The 23,878-nt window shown below is 43.2% G+C and overlaps 1 protein-coding gene and 1 non-coding gene across 2 annotated transcripts in view; one reads left to right on the plus strand and one right to left on the minus strand.

The window, feature by feature from the left end:
* The first annotated feature begins 1,519 nt into the window (after nt 1-1,519).
* The window catches only part of STARD9 (StAR related lipid transfer domain containing 9), a 113,099-nt gene continuing 90,740 nt past the window's right edge, over nt 1,520-23,878 (plus strand). Inside the window, exons 1-3 of the mRNA XM_045539718.1 lie at nt 1,520-1,614; nt 8,130-8,199; nt 10,961-11,077. Coding sequence (XP_045395674.1) covers nt 1,568-1,614; nt 8,130-8,199; nt 10,961-11,077 — 234 coding nt within the window. The 5' untranslated portion in view covers nt 1,520-1,567. The remainder of the gene's footprint in view (nt 1,615-8,129; nt 8,200-10,960; nt 11,078-23,878) is intronic.
* LOC123630908 lies at nt 3,948-4,087 on the minus strand. Its single transcript, XR_006732842.1, has one exon. It is a non-coding gene; the product is annotated as a small Cajal body-specific RNA 21 (non-coding RNA).

Here is a 23,878-nt window from a genome sequence, read left to right on the forward strand (position 1 = left end):
CGCATGTTTGCTTACTATACATGTACGTGTCCTCCCATTCATGAATGTTCACAGCTCCTCCTATATCCTGTTGAATATGTATTCTTAGCCAACATCTTCAGCATAAATTTCTCTCTGAACCTCCCTTCCTCAAAGTTCCTGTCTCTGGTTTCCTCTGCTTCCCTGCCTGCAGGTTGTGATCCCCTTCTTAGGAAATAAAGCTTTCTTCCTCTTCTACATTTATAGAACTCATGATTTTAAGTTGACAGTTTTTAAAATTGCACTTATCACCATTTGACATGTTGCACATTTATGTATTTATCTCTTTCCCCGCTTCCTTGTAGATTCTAATTTCCACGAAGGCAGAGACTTTGTTTTGTTTGACACCGTATCCTCAGTGCCTTAGATCAGTGCTTGATTCAATAGCATTTCTAGGATGAACTAATAAGCCAATTCTGGTCAGACAGCATTCCCTCCACTACCACAAACGCTGCCAGGGTTGCCATGAGATTACAGCACAATTGAGAGAAGCTCGCCAGTAAGCACCCTAAATTCTTCTCCACGCTCCAAATAAATACTCCATGCGAGGAACTGCAAAACATCGGTGTTGCCCATTTCATTTCTGCCTTTTTTTTTTCTTGAGACGGGGTCTCGCTGTGTGGCCCAGGCTGGATCATCGTGCACTACAGCCTCTAATTCTGGGCTCAAGAGATGCTCCTGCCTCAGCCTCCCGAGTGGCTGGGACTACAGGAGCACGCCACTTGGGCAACACCGCACCCAGATTGCCCTTAAAATTTAACCACAGAACTGACAGCTCAGGCCAATGCAGTGAGTAAAAATATTTAGCAAGCCAGGCGGGTGTGGTGGCGCACACCTGTAGGCCTAGCTACTCCGGAGCCTTAGGCGGGAGGACTGCGTGAGCCCAGGAGTTGGAGGCTGCAGTGAGCTATGATGGAGCCACTGAACTCCAACCTAGGCGACAGAGGGAGACCTTGTCTCTTAAAAAAAAAAATTAGCAAATTACACTGCAAACCTTCGGACGTTAACCAACACGGATTTGTTTGACTCTACATTGCATGCACATAGCATTCGAGAACAAAGGCTATCTCCTAGTAGGGAGGGCCGGGAACTACAGACTTAGTCCACCACCTTGCGACCATACGATTCAGCATTAGGAGAGGGTCTGCAAACACCGCCCGGGCAGGGCAGCAGCGCGCGCATGGGCAGTGGCGTCCCGGGGTGGGGGGAGGTCGAACAGGGTGGAGCGAGTAGGGGCGGGGCCGAGCGTTCTCCCGCCCACTGGGCTCAGGATTGGCCAACGGTCTGCCGGCACCGCCCCTCTCGGGCTGCGGCGCGCGCTAGGGCGGAGGCATCCCCGGAGGCGTGTTGGGTGGAGCGAGGCGGGGCGGGGCCGGGTGTCCTCCCGCCCACTGGGCTCAGGATTGGTCAATGCTTTTCAGTCTCCGCCCCCCTCGGGTTGCGACGCGCTCTAGGGCGGGGGTGTCCCCAGAGGCACGGGCGGGGCTGGGGCTGGGGCAGGGGATGCAGCCGCTGGGCTGACCTGCAGGGCTAGGGTTGTGGCCGAGGGATGGCGAACGTGCGAGTAGCCGTGAGGGTCCGTCCCCTCAGCAAGAGGTGAGTGTAGGCGGGAGGGGGCGCCTGAGCCGTCAAGTGAACTGAGAGGAGCGCGAGGTCCCCGCCTCCGCCTCAAGAGATTGTGGCGCGGAGAAATCAGACACAAAGTGACCCGGGGGTTCAGGGTCCGGAAACCGTGAAGGCCTGGCGGGACAGGGCCTCTGGCGAGCTTTCTCGTCGTGCTCTGCGCGATAGCGGTTCCCAGATGGCCTAAGGGGAGGGCCGCCCCGTGCGGACGTCCCGGGCGTCCTGCCAGCAGGAGTTTCGAGGGACCGCGGCTCAAGTCTTGATGCATCGACTGGGGCCTTTCTCCCTCGGCGCGTTGAGAAAGGCTGGGAGAGGGATGGGCAGTCTCCTCTGCCTCCTTGGTGGCTCTGGAGTACGGGTGAAGACTGAGGCAGAATGGTGTGTGTTTCTGGGAGCACGTGGGTTTCTCTGCGAAGATGTGGAGAAAGCAGATTGTAAGGGCGTTGAGAGGGAAATTGAGGCCCAGAGAGATCGTGGTTTCAAGTATGCTGACAGCTGACTTGATCAAGGGCAGAACTGGGAAGGAGGGGAAGTTATTCCAATGTCTTCCCTCAGCGTCCTCAGTGCTCATTTTCTCATGGGTAAATCTGATCCTGCACCTCTCGGGTCTTGAGGCATCCAGTGTCCCACCACATAATGTCTTCTCTTTCTCGCTAATTTTCCACTCATATTTGTAAAGTCAGGGAAGGTTGGTATTTGAACTGTTTTTTAAAGATCTGTTAGAGTTTGCTGATGGAGAAAGCGTTAAGAGCCCTTTATGTAGTAAGAAATATTAATATCAAGAGCAAAGGCTGTTAGGGAACAGAGATAAGTTTTATTTTTTTGGGGGGGGGCGGTTGTTGTGGGAGAGGGAGTGATAAAAGATAAAGCTGGTAGAGTGTGGCTTTGGGACCAGAAGGCACATACTGGAATCATTTGGGAAGTTTAAAAATTTCCAGGACAGGCCAGGTGCAGTGGCTCATGCCTGTAACCCTAGCACTTTGGGAGGCTAAGGTGGGAAGATCACTTGAGGTCAGGAGCTTGACACCAGCCTGAGCGAGACCACGTCTCTACAAAAAATAGAAAAATTATCTGGGTGCGGTGGCTCACACCTGTAGTCCCAGCTACTTGGGAAGCTGAGGCAGGAGCATTGCTTGAGCCCAGGAGTTTGAGGTTGCTGTGAGCTATGATGATGCCATTGCACTCTAGCCAGGGCAACAAAGTGAGACTCTGTCTCAAAAAAAAAATCCAGTACGTAGAAAGAATTTGTTACTAGTGGGGATTATGTTTGTCCTCCTATAGAAGTAATTGGCTTTGAAAAGTCTTGTAATTAACAGAATGAGAAGAGTAATGAGAAGGGGGAAAGAAACAAAAAGAAAAGAATAGGAAAAAGGCAAAAGAGGTACAATGAAGAAAGAAGGAAAGCAGCAGGTGCCTGAACTGTTGTTTTGATTAGTAAATGGCTTATGACAGACATCTGGGTTCTGCATAACTGGATGTAGTGGCTCAGGAATGGGGTTGGGGGTCAGGGATAGGGTTCACAGGTGCAGCTGCTATCCACGAGGTAGCCTCTGGTAGATCCTGTTTTTGTAAAACTGTTCTTTTTGGGTTCTCAGGCTAACAGTATTGACCAGTCCTAACAGTAACTTCTCAATTTCTTGGAAACTGCGAATTTATAATAGCATCGATTAGATTAAGAGAATGGTGTTGAAATTGGGTTATTATTGGCAGCCATGGTAGAGAATAACATCTCATGAAACAAAAGTGAAAGGAAGAACACAAACATTTATTTAGTTTTAGCTCAAGTTAAGCACCTTAAATAGCAAGTGGTAGAATGCCAAGACTACAGATATCCAGGTGTGAGCAGATTATTGCAGGCTAAAGGTTCAGGAGCAGATATGGATAATGCCAGTGTGGCTCTAGCTAAGAAGTCCAGACCACTTCTCTCTTCTCCCAGAATCCTTCAGAGATGGCAGCTATACTCCCAGGTGTGTTAACACATCTACAGTCTTTGCTGGGGCTCATCTGAATGTGAGGAATCTGCTGATTATGTGGTTTGTTTCAACCTTCAAATCATTGGCACAGATTTGGTTAACAAAGTCATTGGATCTCATGTTGTACTTGGGAAGAAATCTTACAGATGATCTGGTCCAAGTTTCCATTTTTTGTTTTTCCAGGTCTTGTTTAAGGCCTAAAAGTACTTAGAACCAAGATTTGATTCACCAGACCACATTGCTCCTTTTTTTTTTTTTTTTTCTCATCTTTCCTCATCAGTCAGCTCTTCATCCTTTTCACCAGCTCCTCCTGCCAGGTTATCGTGGCCAAGTAAATGTGAGGCTAGGACAGCCCAGGTGAGGCTCCTTACTTAAATGCTTCTCCCCTGGCGAGGATGCCTGGCCCCTCTACTCTAGGCTTGGCTGAGGGGAGGGTGGAGTAGGCTGAGCCCATCTCCCAGGAAACCAAGCCAGGCTCCTCCTTGAGACTACAGAAAAGTTGCCTTCTTTCTCAAATGCCCAATTTTTCAGTAGGACTAGAATTGACCCTCAATAAAATGATAGTACTGTATAGGAAATGTTTTTGGTGTCCTCCCCTGTACCTCACAGTTGTTTCCTATAATCAGAAATTCCGTATCTCATAATGAGATAGTGCCCCTTGTCTATCCAGAAGCATTCACTATTGAGAGAAGGTGTTTGGTCTGCTACTACTGTAGGCTCTGGAAAACTCCCCCACCGTGCTGTCAGAAGTTACTTTTCACATACGATATAGCTTTCTGTTCCTCTTCTTTTTTTAAATCTGTAAAATAGGGATAACTACTTCAATGGTTTTTATGAAATTAAATACATGAATACATTATAAATATTTAAAGCCTGGTTCCTTTTAAGTGTTTACTAAGATGTTCACTATATAAATAACAACTGTGTTCCTCAGGCCCCTGTACTTGGTTGTCTGGTTTTTGAAAGTTTTACGAGGAACAGATACTAAGTGATAACAGTTTGGTTATGTTCCCCTCTAGGACAGTGATTCTTAAACCATAGTATACATAAAATCCACCTGGGGAGCTTGTTATGCTGCAGCTTGTTAACATTCCTGGGCCTCCTCAAACAGAAATTGGAATTAGCCCATCTCCTATCACCGTAATTCTGCTGTGGGCAGCCTGTGGACTTACCCCTTTTCAAAACTCTTAACCCTAATGAATGAACGCATATTGGTACATCCCAGAGGTAAGCGGTAGTAGCAGCCACTCTGTCTTGTTTAAGGCTCCACCTCAGTAGATTTAAATCGAGCTCTTTAAGGCTAGCTCTCTGAAAGGCCGGTGCCCTTTTTGTTCTGTTTAACTTCAATTAGCCCTCGTTTTGTTCTAGGATATTTTGGAACTAGTAGGTTACCAATGGCAGTGGTCTAGGTAGGGGAGGAGCAGCATCTCACCCCCCTATAGTGTCAAATCTTTCTGCTAAGGGGTCAAGTTTGGGACACTGTTTTTCTTTTTTCTCCTTTGCTGCTTTATGCGAGAGAGTCCCAAATGAACCTTCACAAAAAGGCAAATTTAAAAAAATTGTTGGATAATCTTTTTTTTTTCTTAGAAATAGGATCTTTCTCTGTCATCTGGGCTAGAGTGCAGTGGTGTCATCATAGCTCACTTGCAACTTCAAACTTCTGGGCTCAAGCAATCCCCTTGCTTCAGCCTCCTGAGTAACTGGTACCACAGGTGCATGCTACTGCACCCGGCTAATTTTTTTGTAGAGACAGGGTCTCACTGTGTTGCCCAGACTAGTCTTGAACTCCTGGCCTCAAGGGACCCTCTTGCCTGAGCCTTCCAAAGCGCTAGAATTAGAGGCATGAATCACTGTGCCTGGTCCCAGATAACAGATTTGAAAAATTTATTGTATGATTTTTTTTATTGTCCTAATTTACTATAATTGGTATATTTTATAGTGGGTAGAGGGATAAAATAAACCAACATAAAGATGCAGAAAGAAAAAAGTGTTATAAAATGTTAACACCAAAGATGAAAGATTATCTGAGGTCTGGGGGTAGGGGAACTGGGCAGTTTTAGCTTCCGATGGGCAGATTATGAGTTGTTTTTTTTTTTTTGAGACAGAGTCTCATTCTGTTGCCCGAGGTAGTAGAGTGCCATGGCATCAGCCTAGCTCACAGCAACCTCAAACTCCTGGACTCAAGCAATCCTTCTGCCTCAGCCTCCCGAGTAGCTGGGACTACAGGCATGTGCCACCGTGCCTGGCTGATTTTTTCTATATATTTGTAGTTGTCTGGTTAATTTCTTTCTATTTTTTAGTAGAGACAGGGTCTCGCTCTTTCTCAGGCTGGTCTCGAACTCGTTAGCTCAAATGATTCACCCACCTCGGCCTCCCAGAGTGCTAGGATTACAGGTGTGAGCCACCACGCCTGGCCGCAGATTATGATCTTGAAGGATTAAAAATATCCCTCCCACTTTAAGTACCATCTAGTATGAAGTGGGCAAGAAAGTGCATTAGGGCCTTGGGGAAATTTAAGTGACAAATATCATTACCTGGGAGGGGGAAATTTTCTATCTAGGACTTTATCCTAGACTCACAGATTTTTTTTACAAAATCTTAAATCTAAAAGACCTCTGTCTCACTGTGCTCCCCCCTGCCCATTCCTCTACTTCTGTGGTCTCCAACCCCGGGAGGCCACAGAGCTCCACCACATCGCATCCTCCTTCCCCATCCTGTCTGTGGAAAAATTGTCTTCCCCGAAACTTAGGAAGGTGGGGGGAGTCGTACAACAGGAGGTGAACAGCAGGCAAGTGAGTGAAGCTTCATCTGTATTTACAGCTGCTCCCCTCCCTATTGCTGGCATTACCGCCTGAACTCCACTTCCTCCCTCTCCCCACTCCAAATACTTGGAAGAATTGTCTTCCATGAGACTGGTCCCCGGTGCTAAAAAGGTTGGGGACCACTGGTGCTCTACATCACAGCCTGGGAAGCTTGAGGAAGGATAAAAATGAGATTGCTGAAGGTGTTGTCTCAACTTTCAGGTTCCAGGCTGGGAGTAATTTGATTGATAACTTTCACTGTAGTGGAGGAGATGATTATTATTTCATTTTATTTCATTATTTTTTTTTGGAGACAGGGTCTCACTTTATTGCCCAGACTAGGCTGCAGTGGCATGATCATAGCTCACTGCAACCTCCAGCTCCCGGGCTCAAGTGATATTCCTGGCTCAGCCTCCCCTATAGCTAGTACTATAGGCTCGTGCCACCACAACTGGCCTTTTTGTTTGTTTTATAGAGAAAGGGTCTCACTTGTTACCCAGGCTGGTCTTGATCTCCTGGCAATCATCCTGCCTTGGCCTCCCAAAGTGCTGGGATTACAGGTGTGAGCCATTCTCCCCAGCTGCCAATTAATGTAATTTTCATCTGTTAACTTCATGGTCTTCAGCTGAAGATCTTTGTTATGAAAAAGAGGTTTCAGGTATGTGAGTCACCTGGATTAAGTCCATTTAAGTGAATGTAGAGGTTGGTTAGTTGTTAGCATTGTTACACAACTGCAATATGCAAGATTCATAAGGTTCTTGGCTCTCATTCTGATTTAAGAAGATGTAAAGAAAGGATTTGAGAAATATGTTCTCATGGTCTCAACAGAGAGGACTCCAATACCTTTTTCATCGATATCCATGTTCAAAATCCCAGAAAAAATGCGAGATGATGCCGTGTTATGTGCTGGGCCAAGGATACTCCCTAGAGTTTCTAAGCCTGACTTCTAAAATATAGTTAAGAGCCCAGGCTTTGTAGTCAGACAAATCTGGGTTTACATCTCAGCTTTGCCACTGCTTTTGACAATTTACATAATTTCTCTCAGCTTCTAACTGTAAAATGAAGATATGTTAGGAAGACTGGGCGCCGTGGCTCATGCTTATAATCCTAGTACTCTGGGAGGCTGAGGTGGGAGGATTGTTTGAGCTCAGGAGTTCAAGAACAGCCTGAGCAAGAGCGAGACCCTATCTCTACTAAAAATAGAAAGAAAGAAATTAGCTAGCTGGGCATGGTGGCACATGCCTGTAGTCCCAGCTACTAGGGAGGCTGAGGCAGGAGGATCACTTGAGCCCAGGAATTTGAGGTTGCTGTGAGCTAGGCTGATGCCGGGGAAGAGTGAGACTCTATCTCAAAAAAAGAAACAAAAAGATACGTTAGGAAGCTATGTCAGGAGGATATTTTAGGATAGCATAAGATAAAGTACAGTATGTAGTGCACCTAATACAGTGCCTCATACATAGAGGGTGCCCAATTAAGGGGTGACTTTTAGCTGTTCCAGAGCCAAATTCTAATGATCCAGGGAAATATGCCAGCTAGTGGACTTCTTGACATGATGTTTACAGCTATTTCTGGAGACAGACTCTTCACTTATGGGTACAGCAGAAGAGAAACATTTTGTCCCACTAGCGCTGGTCTTAGCTTCTTTTTTTTTCTTGACTTAAAAAAAAAAAAAGCGCAACATTTCTTCTCATATGAGTTTGGGTCTTGTTTCTAGGGAGACCAAAGAAGGGGGAAGAATTATTGTGGAACTTGATGGAAAAGTGGCAAAAATCAGGAATTTAAAGGTAAGCCTGAAATTGTTTTCCATTTTCTTTCCACCAGGGAGCTAGTATTATTACAGGGGCTTCTGGGGTGCGGGTGTGTATGTGAATGTGTTTAGAGTTGGGAATCGAAGGGTATATAAGGGGAATTGTGGGAAGAGTTTGGACTAATCATAAAGTAAACAATAAACCAAGAAATAAGTGTAGGGCATTTGGTTGCTACAGCCTAAATTCTATCAAATGGGGAGCAGCTGTTTTGGAAATCGGTTGGTAGCTGCTTTGAAAGTAAACACAGGGCCATGGTTAGCTTAAATCATGCTGAGGGCAATCCACATGTCTATTTAACTCACCTGACCATCACTTAAGACTCTCTCCCAGTGCTTTCAATTGATATCACTTCAGCTACAGGCATTATTAGGAATTCAGTATGCACCTGCTAATGCAGGATTCATTTTGGCCATAGTGAGGGCCAAGTAAACAGCCTTCAGATCCCAGAAGGGAGTCGATCACTAGCCTGAGTGTTGTTACAAATTGTCTTTCACAAATCAGGCTGAATTTTGAGTTACAATTGGGCAAACATAGAACTTCCTCTTATAACCTTCATCCCCTCTTAGGGCTCATTTTTCCACCCCGTTCCTCCATTTACCAAACCAGCAGAAGATGGAAGGGTTTCTTCCTTTCTGGGCCTTGGAGAATGGAGAGAAGACAGGGGAAGCTGACCATGTAACTACTGCTACAGTCAGCTTGCAGGTGGTGGTACTTAGCATTCCTGAGAGCTGAGGAAACTGGCAAAAGTGAGGGTTATTTGGACCTCAGGCCTTAAAGCCATGCTCACTTTTGTGTTACTCCTGTGACGCAATCTTTCTTTTTGCTAAAAGAGAACAGGACCTGCAAACTATCAATTGGAGCTCCGCAGGGACAAAGGACCTTTTATTGTCTCCTGTGTCTTATTTATCTCTGTTTCCTAATTACTTCAGCTGCTTTGTTCTGAGATCTCATATTTTTGGCTCTTAAGAGTAAATCTCAGTCAAGATCAAACTTTAACCTGCCCCCTACACACCTCCCTGGGGCTGCTTACTTCCCTGAGGTCAATTACCCACTAAGAATCTCTTAATCATTCTGACAACCTCATTCATCTATAGTTTATGATGGCTCATGCCAGAATTGTCTTTCCCTGACCAGAGTGTAAATTTGAAATAGTTGAGACAAGGCATTTCTGTGAATAATGCCATTTTCCCCAGTACCTGGAGTTCTGTGCAATTCTAAGCTGTGGCTCTACCTTCATCTACCTTGAGCAGTTGGATTGCTCCTGGCTCTTCTGTCCAATGTGGTTTCTAATTTACTCGGGGTGATATACTCCAGGGACCTCAGTGAAAGCCCTTGAACCACTCATGCATTCCCAATATCCTTTGTAGAAATACTTAGAGAAGAAATAATGCAGGTTGAACATCCGTTATTTGAAAATCCGAATACTGAATTGCTGCAAAATCTGCAACTTTTTGAGTGCTGGCATGACCCCACAAGTGGAAAGATTTCATACTTCATATGAAAGGTTGCAGTCAAAACGCAGTTAAAACTTTGTTTCATGCACAAAACTATTAAAAAGATTGTATAAAATTACCTTCAGGGCCCGGCGCGGTGGCTCATGCCTGTAATCCTAGCACTCTAGGAGGCCGAGGTGGGTGGGTCATTTGAGCTCAGGAGTTGGAGACCAGCCTGAGCAAGAGCAAGACCCGTCTCTACTAAAAAATAAAAAAATAAAAAAAAAAACAGAAAGAAATTAGCTGGCCAACTAAAAATATATATAGAAAAAATTAGCCGGGCATGGTGGCGCATGCCTGTAATCCTGGCTACTCAGGAGGCTTGAGTCCAGGAGTTTGAGGTTGCCGTGAGCTAGGCTGACACTATGGCACTCTAGCCTGGGCAACAGAGTGAGACTCTGTCTCAAAAAAAAAACAAAAAAAAAACTTACCTTCAGGCTATGTGCATAAGATAGTTATGAAACATAAATGAACTTCCTGTATAGACTGGTTCCCATCCAGAAGATATTATGTATATGCAAATATTCCAAAATGCAAAAAATTCTGAAATCCAAAAAATCTGAAACACTTTTAGTCCCAAGCATTTCGGATGAGGGGTACTCAACCTGTAGTGATGATAAGATGCCCAGAGAAGGAGAGAATTTCTCTCCCAAACTTTCTTTTTTTTTTTTTTTGAGACAGAGTGTCGCTTTGTTGCCCTGGCTAGAGTGAGTGACGTGGCATCAGCCTAGCTCACAGCAACCTCAAACTCCTGGGCTTCAGCGATCCTACTGCCTCAGCCTCCCGAGTAGCTGGGACTACAGGCATGCGCCACCATGCCTGGCTAATTTTTTCTATATATATTTTAGTTGGCCAGATAATTTCTTTCTATTTTTAGTAGAGACGGGGTCTCGCTGTTGCTCAGGCTGGTCTCGAACTCCTGACCTCGAGCGATCCACCCGCCTCGGCCTCCCAGAGTGCTAGGATTACAGGCGTGAGCCACTGTGCCCGGCCTCTCCCAAGCTTTCTTATGTCTCATATGGTTGGTTTACATGTAGGCTGATACATGATAGTATGATAGACACATTTAGTTCTCTGGCACTTTGTACCTCATGAGGTGGATACTTTTTTCTTTTTCTGGTAGATATAATAAACATTCTCATGACCAGTCTATGTCTCTAGCTAAAGTAGAGGGTAATCAAGTGACACTGGACAGATTCTGATACTATGATAGAGAAGACATGAGATTCTTTGTTTAATTCTAGGTGGACAATCGACCAGATAGCTTTGGGGACTCCCGGGAGAAGATTGTGGCATTCGGCTTTGATTACTGCTACTGGTCAGTCAACCCAGAAGACCCCCAGTATGCATCACAGGATGTGGTAATGTCACTTATTTTAATTTCATTCTCTTCAGTTCTTTTTTAAAAAATTATTTAAAATCTTTATTGTTAAGATACTTTTCAAGGTTGTTATGGCACAATTGCACAGATTGGAAATACCCTAATTGGTGCTTTAATCTGTAAGAAAATTTCAATACAACTGACAGGTTTTCAAAAGGAAGAAACTTCAGAGCCAGGCACAGTGGTGTGCACCTGTAGTCCTACCTATTTGGGAGGCTGAGGTGGGAGGCTTGCTTGAGGCCAGGAGTTCGAGACCAGCCTGGGCAAAATAGCAAGACCCCCTCTGTATAAAAAATAAGAAAAATTATCTGGGCATGGAGTGTTGTGGTGCACACCTATAGTCCCAGCCACCCAAGAGGCTGAGAAAGGAGGATCTTGTGAGCCCAGGAGTTCAAGGCTGCAGTGAGCTATGATCGTGCTGCTGCACTCCAGCCTGGGTGACAGAGCAAGATCCTGTGTCTTAAAAAACAAACAAACAAACAAAAAAACCACGAAGAGACTTTCAATACATCAAGAAAACATTGGCCTTTTCAAGTAATCATTTCTGTGGTAATGTTAACAAAAGAAACTTATTTCAAATGCAGTAATCTCATCATGTGTTTCCTCAGTGCTTCATAAATGGGTAATTATTGAGAAATTAACATGGAATCTGGGCCCTGACAACTTCTTATGATATTTTGGTCTGAAACTAATGATGTCTTGGGTCTGAGAAATGGTAGTGAGAGATACTAGTTCCAGAAAGAACAAAGGAGGTGGGAAAAGACTGCTTGATCAGGGCATGGGAGTTAGCTAGTGTCCATTTAGGCTTGGGCCTCAGTATGATTCAGGTGGGTATAATATTAGTTCAGGTAGTGTTCTCCCATATTAGTTGAATGACCTTGTATGTAGCACAAAGGTTCAAGAATCTTAGAGGATAGTATCTTCTTTGAGCCTTAGGCTTATACTTGTTCCCCTAGGCAGAGTGGGAAAGGGCTAGACAGCTAGTCTGCCAGCCTGCAAGGAGGCAGATTCTATTGGTCAGTTCTCTGAGGATTGAGAGGACCAGCCAAGGTCAGCCTTCTTTTGTCTTATAGTTCTGCTTAGCACAGCTCTCAAGTTTGCAAGGCAGCAGGAGGTGTGGCCAGTGAGTCTGCAGGACTTCGCTGTTTCTGTGAAGCGGCAACATTGCCTTGGTTTGAGCACTGCCAGAGGCCATGCACTCAGTTCCCATCGTGGCCAGCAAGCCTTGCCTCGTTCACTTCTGTGACCACAGACATTATCCCTCACCCCAGCAGCCACCAGGGTACTCTGTGAAAGTCCATCCCTAGAATTAGAAAAGCCATTTATTTGGCCTTCTATGGTTCAGTATCATCATACTTACATATGAAAGAAAAGAATAGTATGGGACTATGTCTTAGGAAAAACCCTTGGAAATAAGTCTGTATACCTTTGAATAAAAAGCCAAAGTATGTTTTCTGCCAAATATTTTAGTCTTTTGGGAAACTTTTTTTTTTTTTTTGAGACCGAGTGTCACTTTGTTGCCCTGGCTAGAGTGAGTGACGTGGCATCAGCCTAGCTCACAGCAACCTCAAACTCCTGGGCTTAAGCAATCCTACTGCCTCAGCCTCCCGAGTAGCTGGGACTACAGGCATGTGCCACCATGCCCGGCTAATTTGTTTTCTATATATATTTTGGTTGCCCAGATAATTTCTTTCTATTTTTAGTAGAGACGGGGTCTCACTCTTGCTCAGGCTGGTCTCAAACTCCTGACCTCGAGCGATCCACCCGCCTCGGCCTCCCAGAGTGCTAGGATTACAGGCGTGAGCCACCGCGCCCGGCCGGGAAACTTTTAGTAACCATGCCCGAGAAACAACATTATCAAGTCTGAGTGACTTAGAGGTTGCAGTATTGATTTTCTGCTGATGCAGACTTCTGAAGATGATTGGATAGTTCTAAACCATGGCAGTATGATTACTCCATTCTTGTCATCTGAGGATGTGGAAACAAGACCCTGGACTGCTTTGGGATTTGTTGTCTCTGTGGGCCCCTTCTGTGATAAGCACCCTACTTTTGTAGTCCCAGCGTGTTTGCTGTAAATGCTCAGTGGAAAAGGGCAGTGTGGACATTACCTTCCACTTACTGAGTCTTCTCTGTCCTTTGGAATATAAGGACACTGGCAGATCCAAGCTTGTCTTGATTTTTATCCCAGCACTCACTTGTGTATGAGGTATCTGGTTACTGGTATTTGTAACTGTTCCATTGAGATCCTCCAAAAGGAGCCAGGGAAGTAACTGACTCTCAGTAAGCGAGGATGGGACTCCTACAGAAGTCCACAGTTGTGATCACATTTGTGGCATAGAAGACAGTGGTCTTTCTGTTAACAGAAGGTATGAGCATCTGATAGCTGTTTCAGACCACCTTGCCTATGGTATACCTGTGCTGTTCTGTACATAGAAAGAATTAACTATTTTGTGTAACATTTGATAAATTGGTAATTTTGCAGGAGATGTGTATGTCTTAAAACATGTATAGATACACACTTATGTCAGCTTATTATCAATGAGTTTGGCTATGAGTTTAGTTGTGAGGCCCATGTTTTATATTTATGTGGCTTAATTATATAAAAATAATCTAGTGAAAGCCCAAAAGGCAAAGGGGAGGGGAATTCATAAATATAATTCTGTTGCCTGCCTTGAAATGTAATGGAAAGATCAAATGAGATCCAGACAGGAAGCCTGTGCAGAGAGATAAAACCAGTGTCTCCTGAGGTTTATTCCAGCTTGTTTATTAATTGTCTGAGTCCCTCATCGGTCCCAAGAGGAGTCAGGATAGAAGAGAGAAGAAATGGAACCTCTGTCACAAGTCAGAGTAGGGCCAGAGGTCCCAAAATGGTGGCAGAGCTCACATCCACATGATCCAGTCCAGAGCCTCACGGCTTTAACACATAAATTGGAGCCCAGATTTAACCTTAATCATTATGGCTCTGAGGCCACCAGGGGTAGGAGTGGCAGAATTCGTAAAATCTTAGGACTTGGGATGAGAAAGAATTTCAATATAATCCAGTTCATCCTCTCCATAGCATTTGTGATCACATTTGGAGGGGAGAGGTCAGTCTTATTGAAGTATAATTTAGATACTGTAAAATTCACCTTTTTGGTATACAGTTCTGTGAATTTTGACAGATACATATAGGTGTGTAGCTGACGCTACAATTAATATATAAAACAATCCATCATTCTCAAAATCCTTTATGTTCCTTTGTAGTCTATCTCCCCTACCCTCAGCCCCTGGAAGTTACTAATCTTCTTTCCCTCCCTGCAGTTTTATATGTTCCAGAATGTCATATAAGTGGAATCATACAGTATATAGCTGTTAGGGTCTGGCTTCTGTGACTTAGCATGAGGTATTTGAGATTCATCTTTGCTGTTGTGTGTATCATATCATCTTCTGACCTTGATTCATACTTAGTTAAATCATCTGCTCTCCCAAAAGGAATCATATCTCATGGCTTCGGAACCACTGATTCTAACTATAAATGGTAAGGAACCAAGTCCCCGGAGGACAGTGTCTCTTTCATCTCTGGGTCTCTTCCTTCTTTCTTGAAGGAAGGCCTGCCATCACTCTCAGAAATGTAGCAGTGATTTCAGATATCCAAATATTTAAATTTCCCTCAATGAATATTGAGGGAATGGATATTGAGGGACTCTCCAAATATCTAGCTTTAGGGGGATTTTGAGCAACATTATAAAAAGCCATTCATAGATAAATTTTGAAAAAAAAGTTACCTGTTCAGTGTTGGTGCTGCCTCTTCATAGTCTTAGTATGCTAGCGCTTGAAGGGAACTTGGTAGTCATCTAGGCTAGTTTCTCAACCTTAGCACTACTGACATTTTGACTATATAATTCTTTGTTGTGGAGAGTCTGTCCTGTGCATTGTAGAATGTTTGGCAGCATTCCTGACCTCTGCCCATTAAATGCCAATAGCAGTCCCCCATTTGTGACAATCAAAAATGTCTCCAAGGCCAGGAGTGGTGGCTCACACCTAGCACTTTGGAAGGTTTGAGGCAAGGATCCCTTGAGGCCAGGAGTTCAAGACCAGCCTGAGCAAGAGAAAGACCCCCTCTATATAAAAATAGAAAAATTAGCTAGGCGTGGTGGCAGGTGCCTATAGTTCCAGCTTCTCAGGAGAATCGCTTGAGCCCAAAAGACAGGTTCAAGGTTAAAATTCCTTAGTGCTTTGGCACTTCCTGGTCCTTAGTGGTGACATACTTTGGTAAATAGATCAGGTGTCAGCTACTATGGAGCACTAGAGGACACGTCATCTACTGCCAGCTCTACTGAGAGGCATCTTTATTTATTAAATGCCTGTTGACATCCAGATACCATTATAAATGTTTACCATTTCATTTAATTTCTGTTAAGTCTATATTATTATTGTTATTTTGAGATGAGGCCTCACTCTGTCACCCAAGCTGGAGTGCAGTGGCACCATCATATTTCACTGTAACCTCAAACTCCTGGGCTCAAGCAATCCTCCTGCCTCAGCCTCCCCAGTAGCTGGGACTACAGGCATGTACCACCACACTTGGCTAATATTCTTTTTCTTTTCTTTCTTTTTTTTTTTTTTAAGAAACTGGGTCTAGCTATTTTGCCCAGGCTAATCTCAAACTCCTAGATTCAAGCAATCCTCCTTCCTCAGGCTCCTGAGTTGCTGGGATTACAAGTGTGAGCCACCATGCCCAGCCTAAATCTATATTATTTACTCCATTGTATAGATAAGGAAACTGAATCATAGCTTACAAGACTTGCCCCAGTCACTTAGCCAGTAAGTGGTGGAGCAATGATTCAAATCCAAGACTGTCCAACTCTAAATTATATGTCATTTCCACTAAGCCTCACTCACTGACTCTCAAAGGTAAAAAAAAAAAAAAAAATTACATTTACTGTACTAGTGACCTGTTCATATCTTTATATATATTGTCTGTTTCAATTCCCTTTTTTTTTTTTGAGACAGAGTCTCGCTCTGTTGCTTGGGCTAGAGTGCCATGGCATCAAGCTCACAGCAACCTCAAACTCCTGGGCTTAAGCGATCCTCCTGCCTCAGCTTCCTGAGTAGCTGGGACTACAGGCATGTGCCACCATGCCTGGCTAATTTTTTTCTATATATATAATTTTAGCTGTCCAGATCATTTCTTTCTATTTTTAGTAGAGACGGGGTCTTGCTCTTGCTCAGGCTGGTCTCGAACTCCTAACCTCAAGCAATCCTCCCGCCTCAGCCTCCCAGAGTGCTAGGATTACAGGTGTGAGCCACCACGCCCGGCCTGTTTCAATTCCTTGAACACACCTTAAAGGGTAGAGGATATTCCCCCCCCCCCTTTTTTTTTTTTTTTTTTTTTTGAGACAGAGTCTCACTCTGTTGCCCGGGCTAGAGTGCCGTGGCATCAGCCTAGCTCACAGCAACCTCAAACCCCTGGGCTTAAGCAATCCTTCTGCCTCAGCCTCCCAAGTAGCTGGGACTACAGGCATGTGCCACCATGCCTGGCTAATTTTTTCTATATATTTTTAGTTGTCCAGCTAATTTCTTTCTATTTTTTAGTAGAGATGGGGTCTCACTCTTGCTCAGGCTGGTCTCGAACTCCTGAGCTCGAACGATCCGCCCACCTCGGCCTCCCAGAGTGCTAGGATTACAGGCATGAGCCACCGCACCCGGCCTTCCTCTCTTTTATAGTTGAGGAAATTTAGGCTTAGAGAGGTTACATGGTCTGCCAAAGTCACACAATAAGATGTGAGTTCTGGATTTGAACACACGATCAGCTGAATGCAAAGTTCGTATTCATCACTATGCTACAGTATAAATAGAGAAAAAGAGGGATATGGGAAAAGGAAGAGATGGAAAATTGGGAAGGAGAAAGAGAGAGAGAGATGACTATAGTGAATAGAGGGATGCAGGGGATCATACTACCTGTCTTGTCCATTACCCTTGACCCTGGTGTCACTATCTTGCTATTCTTGAGGCAAGTCATTATTGGTCTAAGTTGTGTTTTCAGTCTTTGTTAGCATTTAGACTTGCAGCAGAAGCTTTTCTTCAAAATTGGGCTACATTTTATCTGACTTGAATCTATATTAAAGTCAAAATACGTCTACTCTGAAATTAAACCTGGATTTGAATTCAGGCACAGCCATTTATTGGCTGTCGTACTTTGGACAACTTACTTAACCTGTCTGCATCCTAGTTTCTTTCTCTCTAAAATCGAGATAATACATGCCTGAAAGAGTTATTGTGAGGAGGAAACGAAATAATTCTGTAAAGTGCTCAGCCCTGTGCTTGGCACCTAGGAGTAAAATAAGTGAGTGCAGTGGCTTGGGTCCCTGTGTGATTACCGTTATCACAAGGCTCATGCTTTTTTTCCTAAGAGTTTAACTAGGTTTGAAAATCTCTGTTCTGAATCTCGTTATGATCCCTTTTGGGGCCAGCATGCTCTGCTTGGAAAACTAACTTCCCTTCCTTCCTCCTAGTGAGGAACATCTGTTGGAGCAGGAATGCTCTGCTGAAGCATATTGTGTTTGGGTGATTGTATGTTTGTAAAAGTTTCCATGAGGAGCATTAGCTCAGCTTTACCCACCAATGACTGTAAGCGGATGTTCAAAACAAATGCAGACTGAGTCAACAATAAAGCATGACCAGGAACAAAAAGCCACCCAGCCCTTTGTGGAAAGCACTTGTGCCTATTCTCCTGGGAATCTTTATTTTAAAATGGTCTGTTTGGCTAAAACACTTGTAGCTTTTCTAGATTAAAAAAAACATGTGAGGAGATTTTCTTCCCACAACCACCGATTCAAAACTGAAATTATGATAGTAGTAATAGGATTGTGCTTTTTTAAAAATATTTGTTTGGTCTCCACAATACACTGAACACCAAACAATACACAGAGTTCATCGTTGCCTACCCTTGAAGAGCCCTGAGAGAGTCGGGGGGAGAGAGAGAAACAGAGAAGTAGTTACAAGATTTCTTTGGTCAGTATTTTATCTAGTTCTGGACTTCAGCATGTGGAAGTCAAGAACTTGGAGAGGCTTTAGACGGAAACCACACACGCTCCCAGAAATGATTAAAGGGCTGGGCTGTAGGAGCCAAGAGAAAAGCCACTATTTGTATAGTATACTTCATGGGCAGTCTATGTGTAATTATTTAATGAAGGAATGTTCATTCAGAGATGGGAAGACATAGAAGTGATAATGCTCCTTAAGTACAGATCATGAGGAGTTTTACAAACCAGATGGTCTTCATTTCTATAGGATAAAATAGAGGATTTCAGTTAAATTGTAGAAAATTGTATGTAATTAGGACAGGAAGAGTAACTCATGGAGAATTTTTGAATCCTGGTATATGGTAGCTAAATAGTTTGACTTTAGAATTCCAGAATGCTAATATTGGAAGAAATGTTAAAGACCACTCAAGACACTTATTTTTAATTTTTATTTATTTATTTTTTGAGACAGGGTCTTGTTCTGTTGCCCAGGCTAGAGTCAGTGGCATGATCATAGCTCACTGCAATGTCAAACTCCAGGGCTCAAGGGATCCTCCTGCCTCAGCTTTCCAAGTAACCGGGACTACAGGAGCATGCCAACATGCCTGGCTAATTTTTCTGTCATTTATAGAGACAGGGTCTTGCTATGGTGCTTAGGCTGGTCTAGAACTCCTGACCTCAAGCAATCCTCCCATCTTGGCCTCCCAAAGTGCTAGGATTACAGGCGTGAGCCACCTCACCAGGCCAAGACACTTATTATATTTTAAAGTTGAGGCTGGGTGCAGTGACTCATGCCTCTAATCTTAGCACTCTGGGAAGCCGAGTCAGGCAGATCATTTGAGCTCAGGAGTTCAAGACCAGCCTGAGCCAAGAGCGGGACCTCATCTCTACTAAAAATAAGCCGGGTGTGGTGGTATTTACCTGTAGTCCCAGCTACAGGAGGCTGAAGCAGGAGGATTGCTTGAGCCTAGGAGTTTGAGGTTGCTTTGAGCTAGGCTGATGCCACGATACTTTAGCCGGGGTGACAGAGTGAGACTTTGTCTCAAAAAATAATAAATGAAAATAGAAAAATTATCTAGCTGTCATGGCACACGCCTGTAGGCCCAGCTACTTGGGAGGATGAGGCAGGAGGATCGCTTGAGCCCAGGAGTTTGAGACTACAGTGAGCTATGATGATGCCATTGCACTCTACCCAGGGTGACAGAGGTAAGACTCTGTCTCAAAAAAGGTTGAAGGCCTAGAGAAACAAAATAACAGTTAAAGAATTTTTTTTTTTTTCTTTTTGGCTTGTCTAGAATGGTTCTTGGTGTTGCAGAGGGATGGCTGTTGCTTATTCTAGTGGTAGGGGCCATGAACTGCAACCCAAAGGTCCCAGCATGGCAGGTAATGTGCTGCTAGGAGAATTCCAAGAAAGCTCTCTTTCTTTAGCCTAGATGTATCCCTGCCTCTGTACTCAATCGAGATGAGGAAATTACACTATTGCCATCTAGTAGTATGGGTGAGCGTTGAGTGTGTCTGTTATGGGTTCTTTACTGTGACCAGGCTGTGATTAGATACTGTTGCCACAAAAGCAGAGTTTTTGCCTGGAAACCCTAATCCAATACACAATGAAGACAGGTGATCTGTTAAGTAGGGTGAGGTGGAGAGGAGGAGTATGACCGGCACTTTTTTGTGCCTCACTTTTCTTTTATCTCCTGAACTTGGTGTGTGAATGAAGCCTTTGGGGAAAGAGTAAAGAAGGTGGAAGGATTAGTGAAACTGAGGAGGAAGCTTGGAGGAGCAAGAGGAGAGGGAAACATGAAGGTGAGGAGGAATTTAAGAGCTCACAGAGGGTCAGGTGCTGTTATGATTGTATCACTTTTTACAGTAGGTATTATCTCCATTTTATAGATAGGAATAGGGTCAGATAGGTCTGTAGCTTGCTTAAGGTCATACAACCAAGTGGTGGAACCAGCACTCAAACACTTGCTGTGTGACTCCATAGTCCAAACTCTCCCCCACACTACAATACAGCTCTGTTTATTTCCACATTTTTAGTGCTACACATATTAAATAATCAATGGCTGTTGGATTAATTAATAATGGTTTGATGGGTGACTGACAAGGTAGGACTCTGACTCTTGAATCTTGCTGCTTGTTTTGAGACAGCTTCACAGATCGCCTCAGAGAACCACAGATGCCTGTCAGTTTCTCTGTGTCTCCCCTTTCCCTGATGCATGTATGTGCTAGGGGAGCTGGGGAGCGTGTGGGTGTCAAAGCATTTTCTCATGAATATTTATTTGCAGAGCTGTGTACATTCCATCACTAGTGCTGTTTTTTTCCCAACCAAGATGGACACAGCAGTAGAAGGGAGAGAAGTTGATAAGAAAAAGCCTTTTTGTGCAATAATTGGATGGGGCTCTGCAGGCCTGAGTGGGGGAAGGGAAGTTACCATGAGTGTTTCATTTCAGTATGCTCCCTCTGCCAGCAGCACAGCTGCTTAACTCCATAAGCAGTGCGTGAGCTAGATTTTAAAAGAATAGATCATTCTTTTGGCCTCATCTAACTCATTTTGCCCCTCCCTAGAAACTTCATTTTGGATCTTTAAAGAGTAGCTTTCAGACTCATAAATACAGGAACAGCTATCCCTAGAGTGCAGTGGTATCATCATAGCTCACTGCAGCTTCAGACTCCTGGGCTCAAGTAATCCTCCTGCTTCAGCTTCCCGAGTAGCTGGGAGTACAGGCATACACCACTATGCCCAGCTAATTTTGTATTTTTTGTAGAGATGTGGCCTCACTCTTGCTCAGGCTGGTCTTGAACTCCTGGCCTCAACTGGTCTCCCGCCTGAGTCCCCCAGCCTGCTAGAATTATAGACCTGAGCCACTACCCCCAGTCTAGATACCTTTTATTCTTAATGTTTGCTGCTGGTGCTAAATGCCTTTATAAAAATGAACAGTGGAAACTAAAATCTTTTAAAATGCAAAAGCTTGTTTGTATTTTTTTTTTTTTAATACCCTGTGACCCAACAGTAATTCCTGGTAGTTGCAGAAGCCCTTGAGGTCTGGGTTGGAGAGAGGGGTTGTCTGTAGCAGAGGCATGACCAAAGCTTGCTTGTCGTTTGCAGACCTAGAGCAGCCTAAGGATAAATACAGAGTTCCTGAGACAGTTGTGCTTGATGTTACCCAGAAGTTCTTTTGCTTGCATCTGCAGTGATGAGAAATTGCCTTATACTCCTACTTTGCCCCTTACACTTGGATTTGTCCTGGGATTTAAAGGAATTGTCAATTGCTAAAGAAGACAAGCATGATAGTGATGATTACTTTGAGAGTCTGTGGACAAACTGGTTTGCAAAATCATCTAAGCGAAAGGATATAAAATGAAGAGCAGCCCTTTGAACAAAAGATCTGTTATGTCCACCACAGTAGGCAAGTATGCACAGGCAGACTTCTAACAGTAGGTCTCTCCAGAGGAAGCCGCCTGGTCTGCCTCACCAGGTGCTGAATTTTCTTCCTACACACTTGTGCAGTCAGCCTGTGTCCAAATACCTTCTCAACACCATTTCAGTAGTCCTCTGTTTGGGGAGCCAATGCAGCTGACCAACAGATGGCTGCTTCTATATGCAGTGTTCAGAAAAGGGTTCAGAGAAAGTGTGGGGAAAAGATGGGATTGGTTTCTCTCTAGTGCTCAGCAGAAAGCAGACAGTGGCATAAACCAAAGTATCACCTACTTAATTAGTTTATTAAAATATTTGGCTATAAAGGCAATATAAGCTAATTGTAAAATATTAAAAAATATAGGAGAGTATAATGTAAAAAGCAGAAAAGCCTTCCCCTTGCACACCTCCCACCCTTCTCATTCTCTAGAGGTAACCACTGTCTAGAATTTCCTTCCAAACATCATGTTTCTTACTTTTAAGAGTTAGTGTATTAAGGAAATTGATCCATCTGTCACAGATGTTGCAGATATTTTCCCTGTTTATACTTTTGATTCTCTTTATGATTGTACATGTGTATGTTTTAATGTAGGTTGATAATGTTTTATCAAACTTTTTCTATGGTTTTCTGGAGTGTTAGGCTTAGAAAGGCTTTCTCACTCTGAGATTATAAGTGTATTCACCATAGGTTTTTTTTCCTGACATGCTAATGGATTTATTAGTATTTAAATATATGATTCATTTGAAATTTTTTTGGTGTAAGAAATGAGGTAGGGCTTCAGCTTTATTTTTTTCCCAGATAGCCAGTTGTCCCAATACCATTTATTTATTTATTGTATTTTTAAAATTGATGTGTCATAATTGTACATATTTTGGGGATACATGTGATATTTGATACATGTATACAATATGTAATTCAGGGTAACTGGGATATTTATCACCTCAAACATTTTTTTTTGTGTTGAGAATATTACAATTCTCTTTTAGCTATTTTGAAATATACAATAAATTGTTAACTGTAATTTTTCTGCTATACTGTTGAATACTAGAACTTGTTCCTTCTATCCAGCCCAATATCATTTATTGAATACCCATTCTTTCTCCACTGAAATGAAAAACTACTTTTATCATTTAGTAAATTCCTACATATACTTGGGGACTCTTTTAAAACTTTGTTTGCTTGATCTGTTTGTATTTTTGTGCCAGAACCATACTGTTTCAGAAATTTTCAAATATATATAGAACACATACCATATTGTTTAACTACCTTTTAATATTGGACAGGGCTATTCCATTCTCATTTCTTTCTCAGACTATCCTAGTTATTTTTGTTATTGCCATTCCCCAAAATGCCATGTACTTTCCTACTTTTCCTTATATTAGCTCCTTTCCTGGTATATATTACTACATCTCACCTCTCCAATTTTTACCATTCAAAGTATATCTTTTTCTACATGAGGGTTTTCTGAGCAAAACCCTCAGCTTTTTTGTCTATTGTTAGTATATCCTTTATTTCAGCTATCACTGCAAAGATGGGGAGAATATGTTTGAATTCTATCTCACAAACCAGAGCATTAAATCTGGTGTCAGCAGATGATCCACATGGTTTGTGATTTATTCTATCGACTCTAGAGCAAATTTTAATTTAGTGCTTGTCTCCTAAACCAAAGCCAGTCAGAACCTTTTGTCAGGCATAGTGATAGCATGCTGTGGATTCTATAGCATGACTGGGTGACTTTTCTTTATACTCTAAAGCCAAACAAAGCCAGAAATTGATAATTTACTATGAAACATTTTGGAGCATTTCCAGTTGCAGGTCTTTGGATATATCTAACATGGATCCTTGCTGCTACTTGATGCTCTTTCTGAAGTACATTTCTTGGGACAGGAGTTTGGCCTCATATTTCTTTTCTAGGATCTGAAATCAGGAGTGGTCATTATAGAATAGTAGCTTTAATTATTCTGTGATTTACATACATTTATGTAAGCTCAGCTTCTAGTAAAAATAGCGTTTTAAAAATTGTGAGCAAGTGTAGGGATGCAGAGGAATCAATTTGTTTATTTTTTAACCCACCCGCCCCCAAAACCAATTTGTTTATATCTTTATTCTGTCGACTTCTACTTGGTTGACCTGCTTTTCTCTTACCTTTCCCTTAAATCAACATCAAATTTGATGTTTCTCTTATTTGTGGAAGCTCATTAAGGTCATATGTGATTGTTCTACCTTGTTTGTTCATTCAACATACATTTATTTAAAAATATGCCAAGAATTGTGCTGGGCACTGGAACCAATATGAAATGGACACTGTATTTGCCCTTTAAAAACTAATAGTTGTTGAGGGAGACAGATGCATAAAGAGAT

Source organism: Lemur catta, chromosome 1 (assembly GCF_020740605.2).
Source record: "Lemur catta isolate mLemCat1 chromosome 1, mLemCat1.pri, whole genome shotgun sequence".
NCBI lineage: Eukaryota > Metazoa > Chordata > Mammalia > Primates > Lemuridae > Lemur > Lemur catta.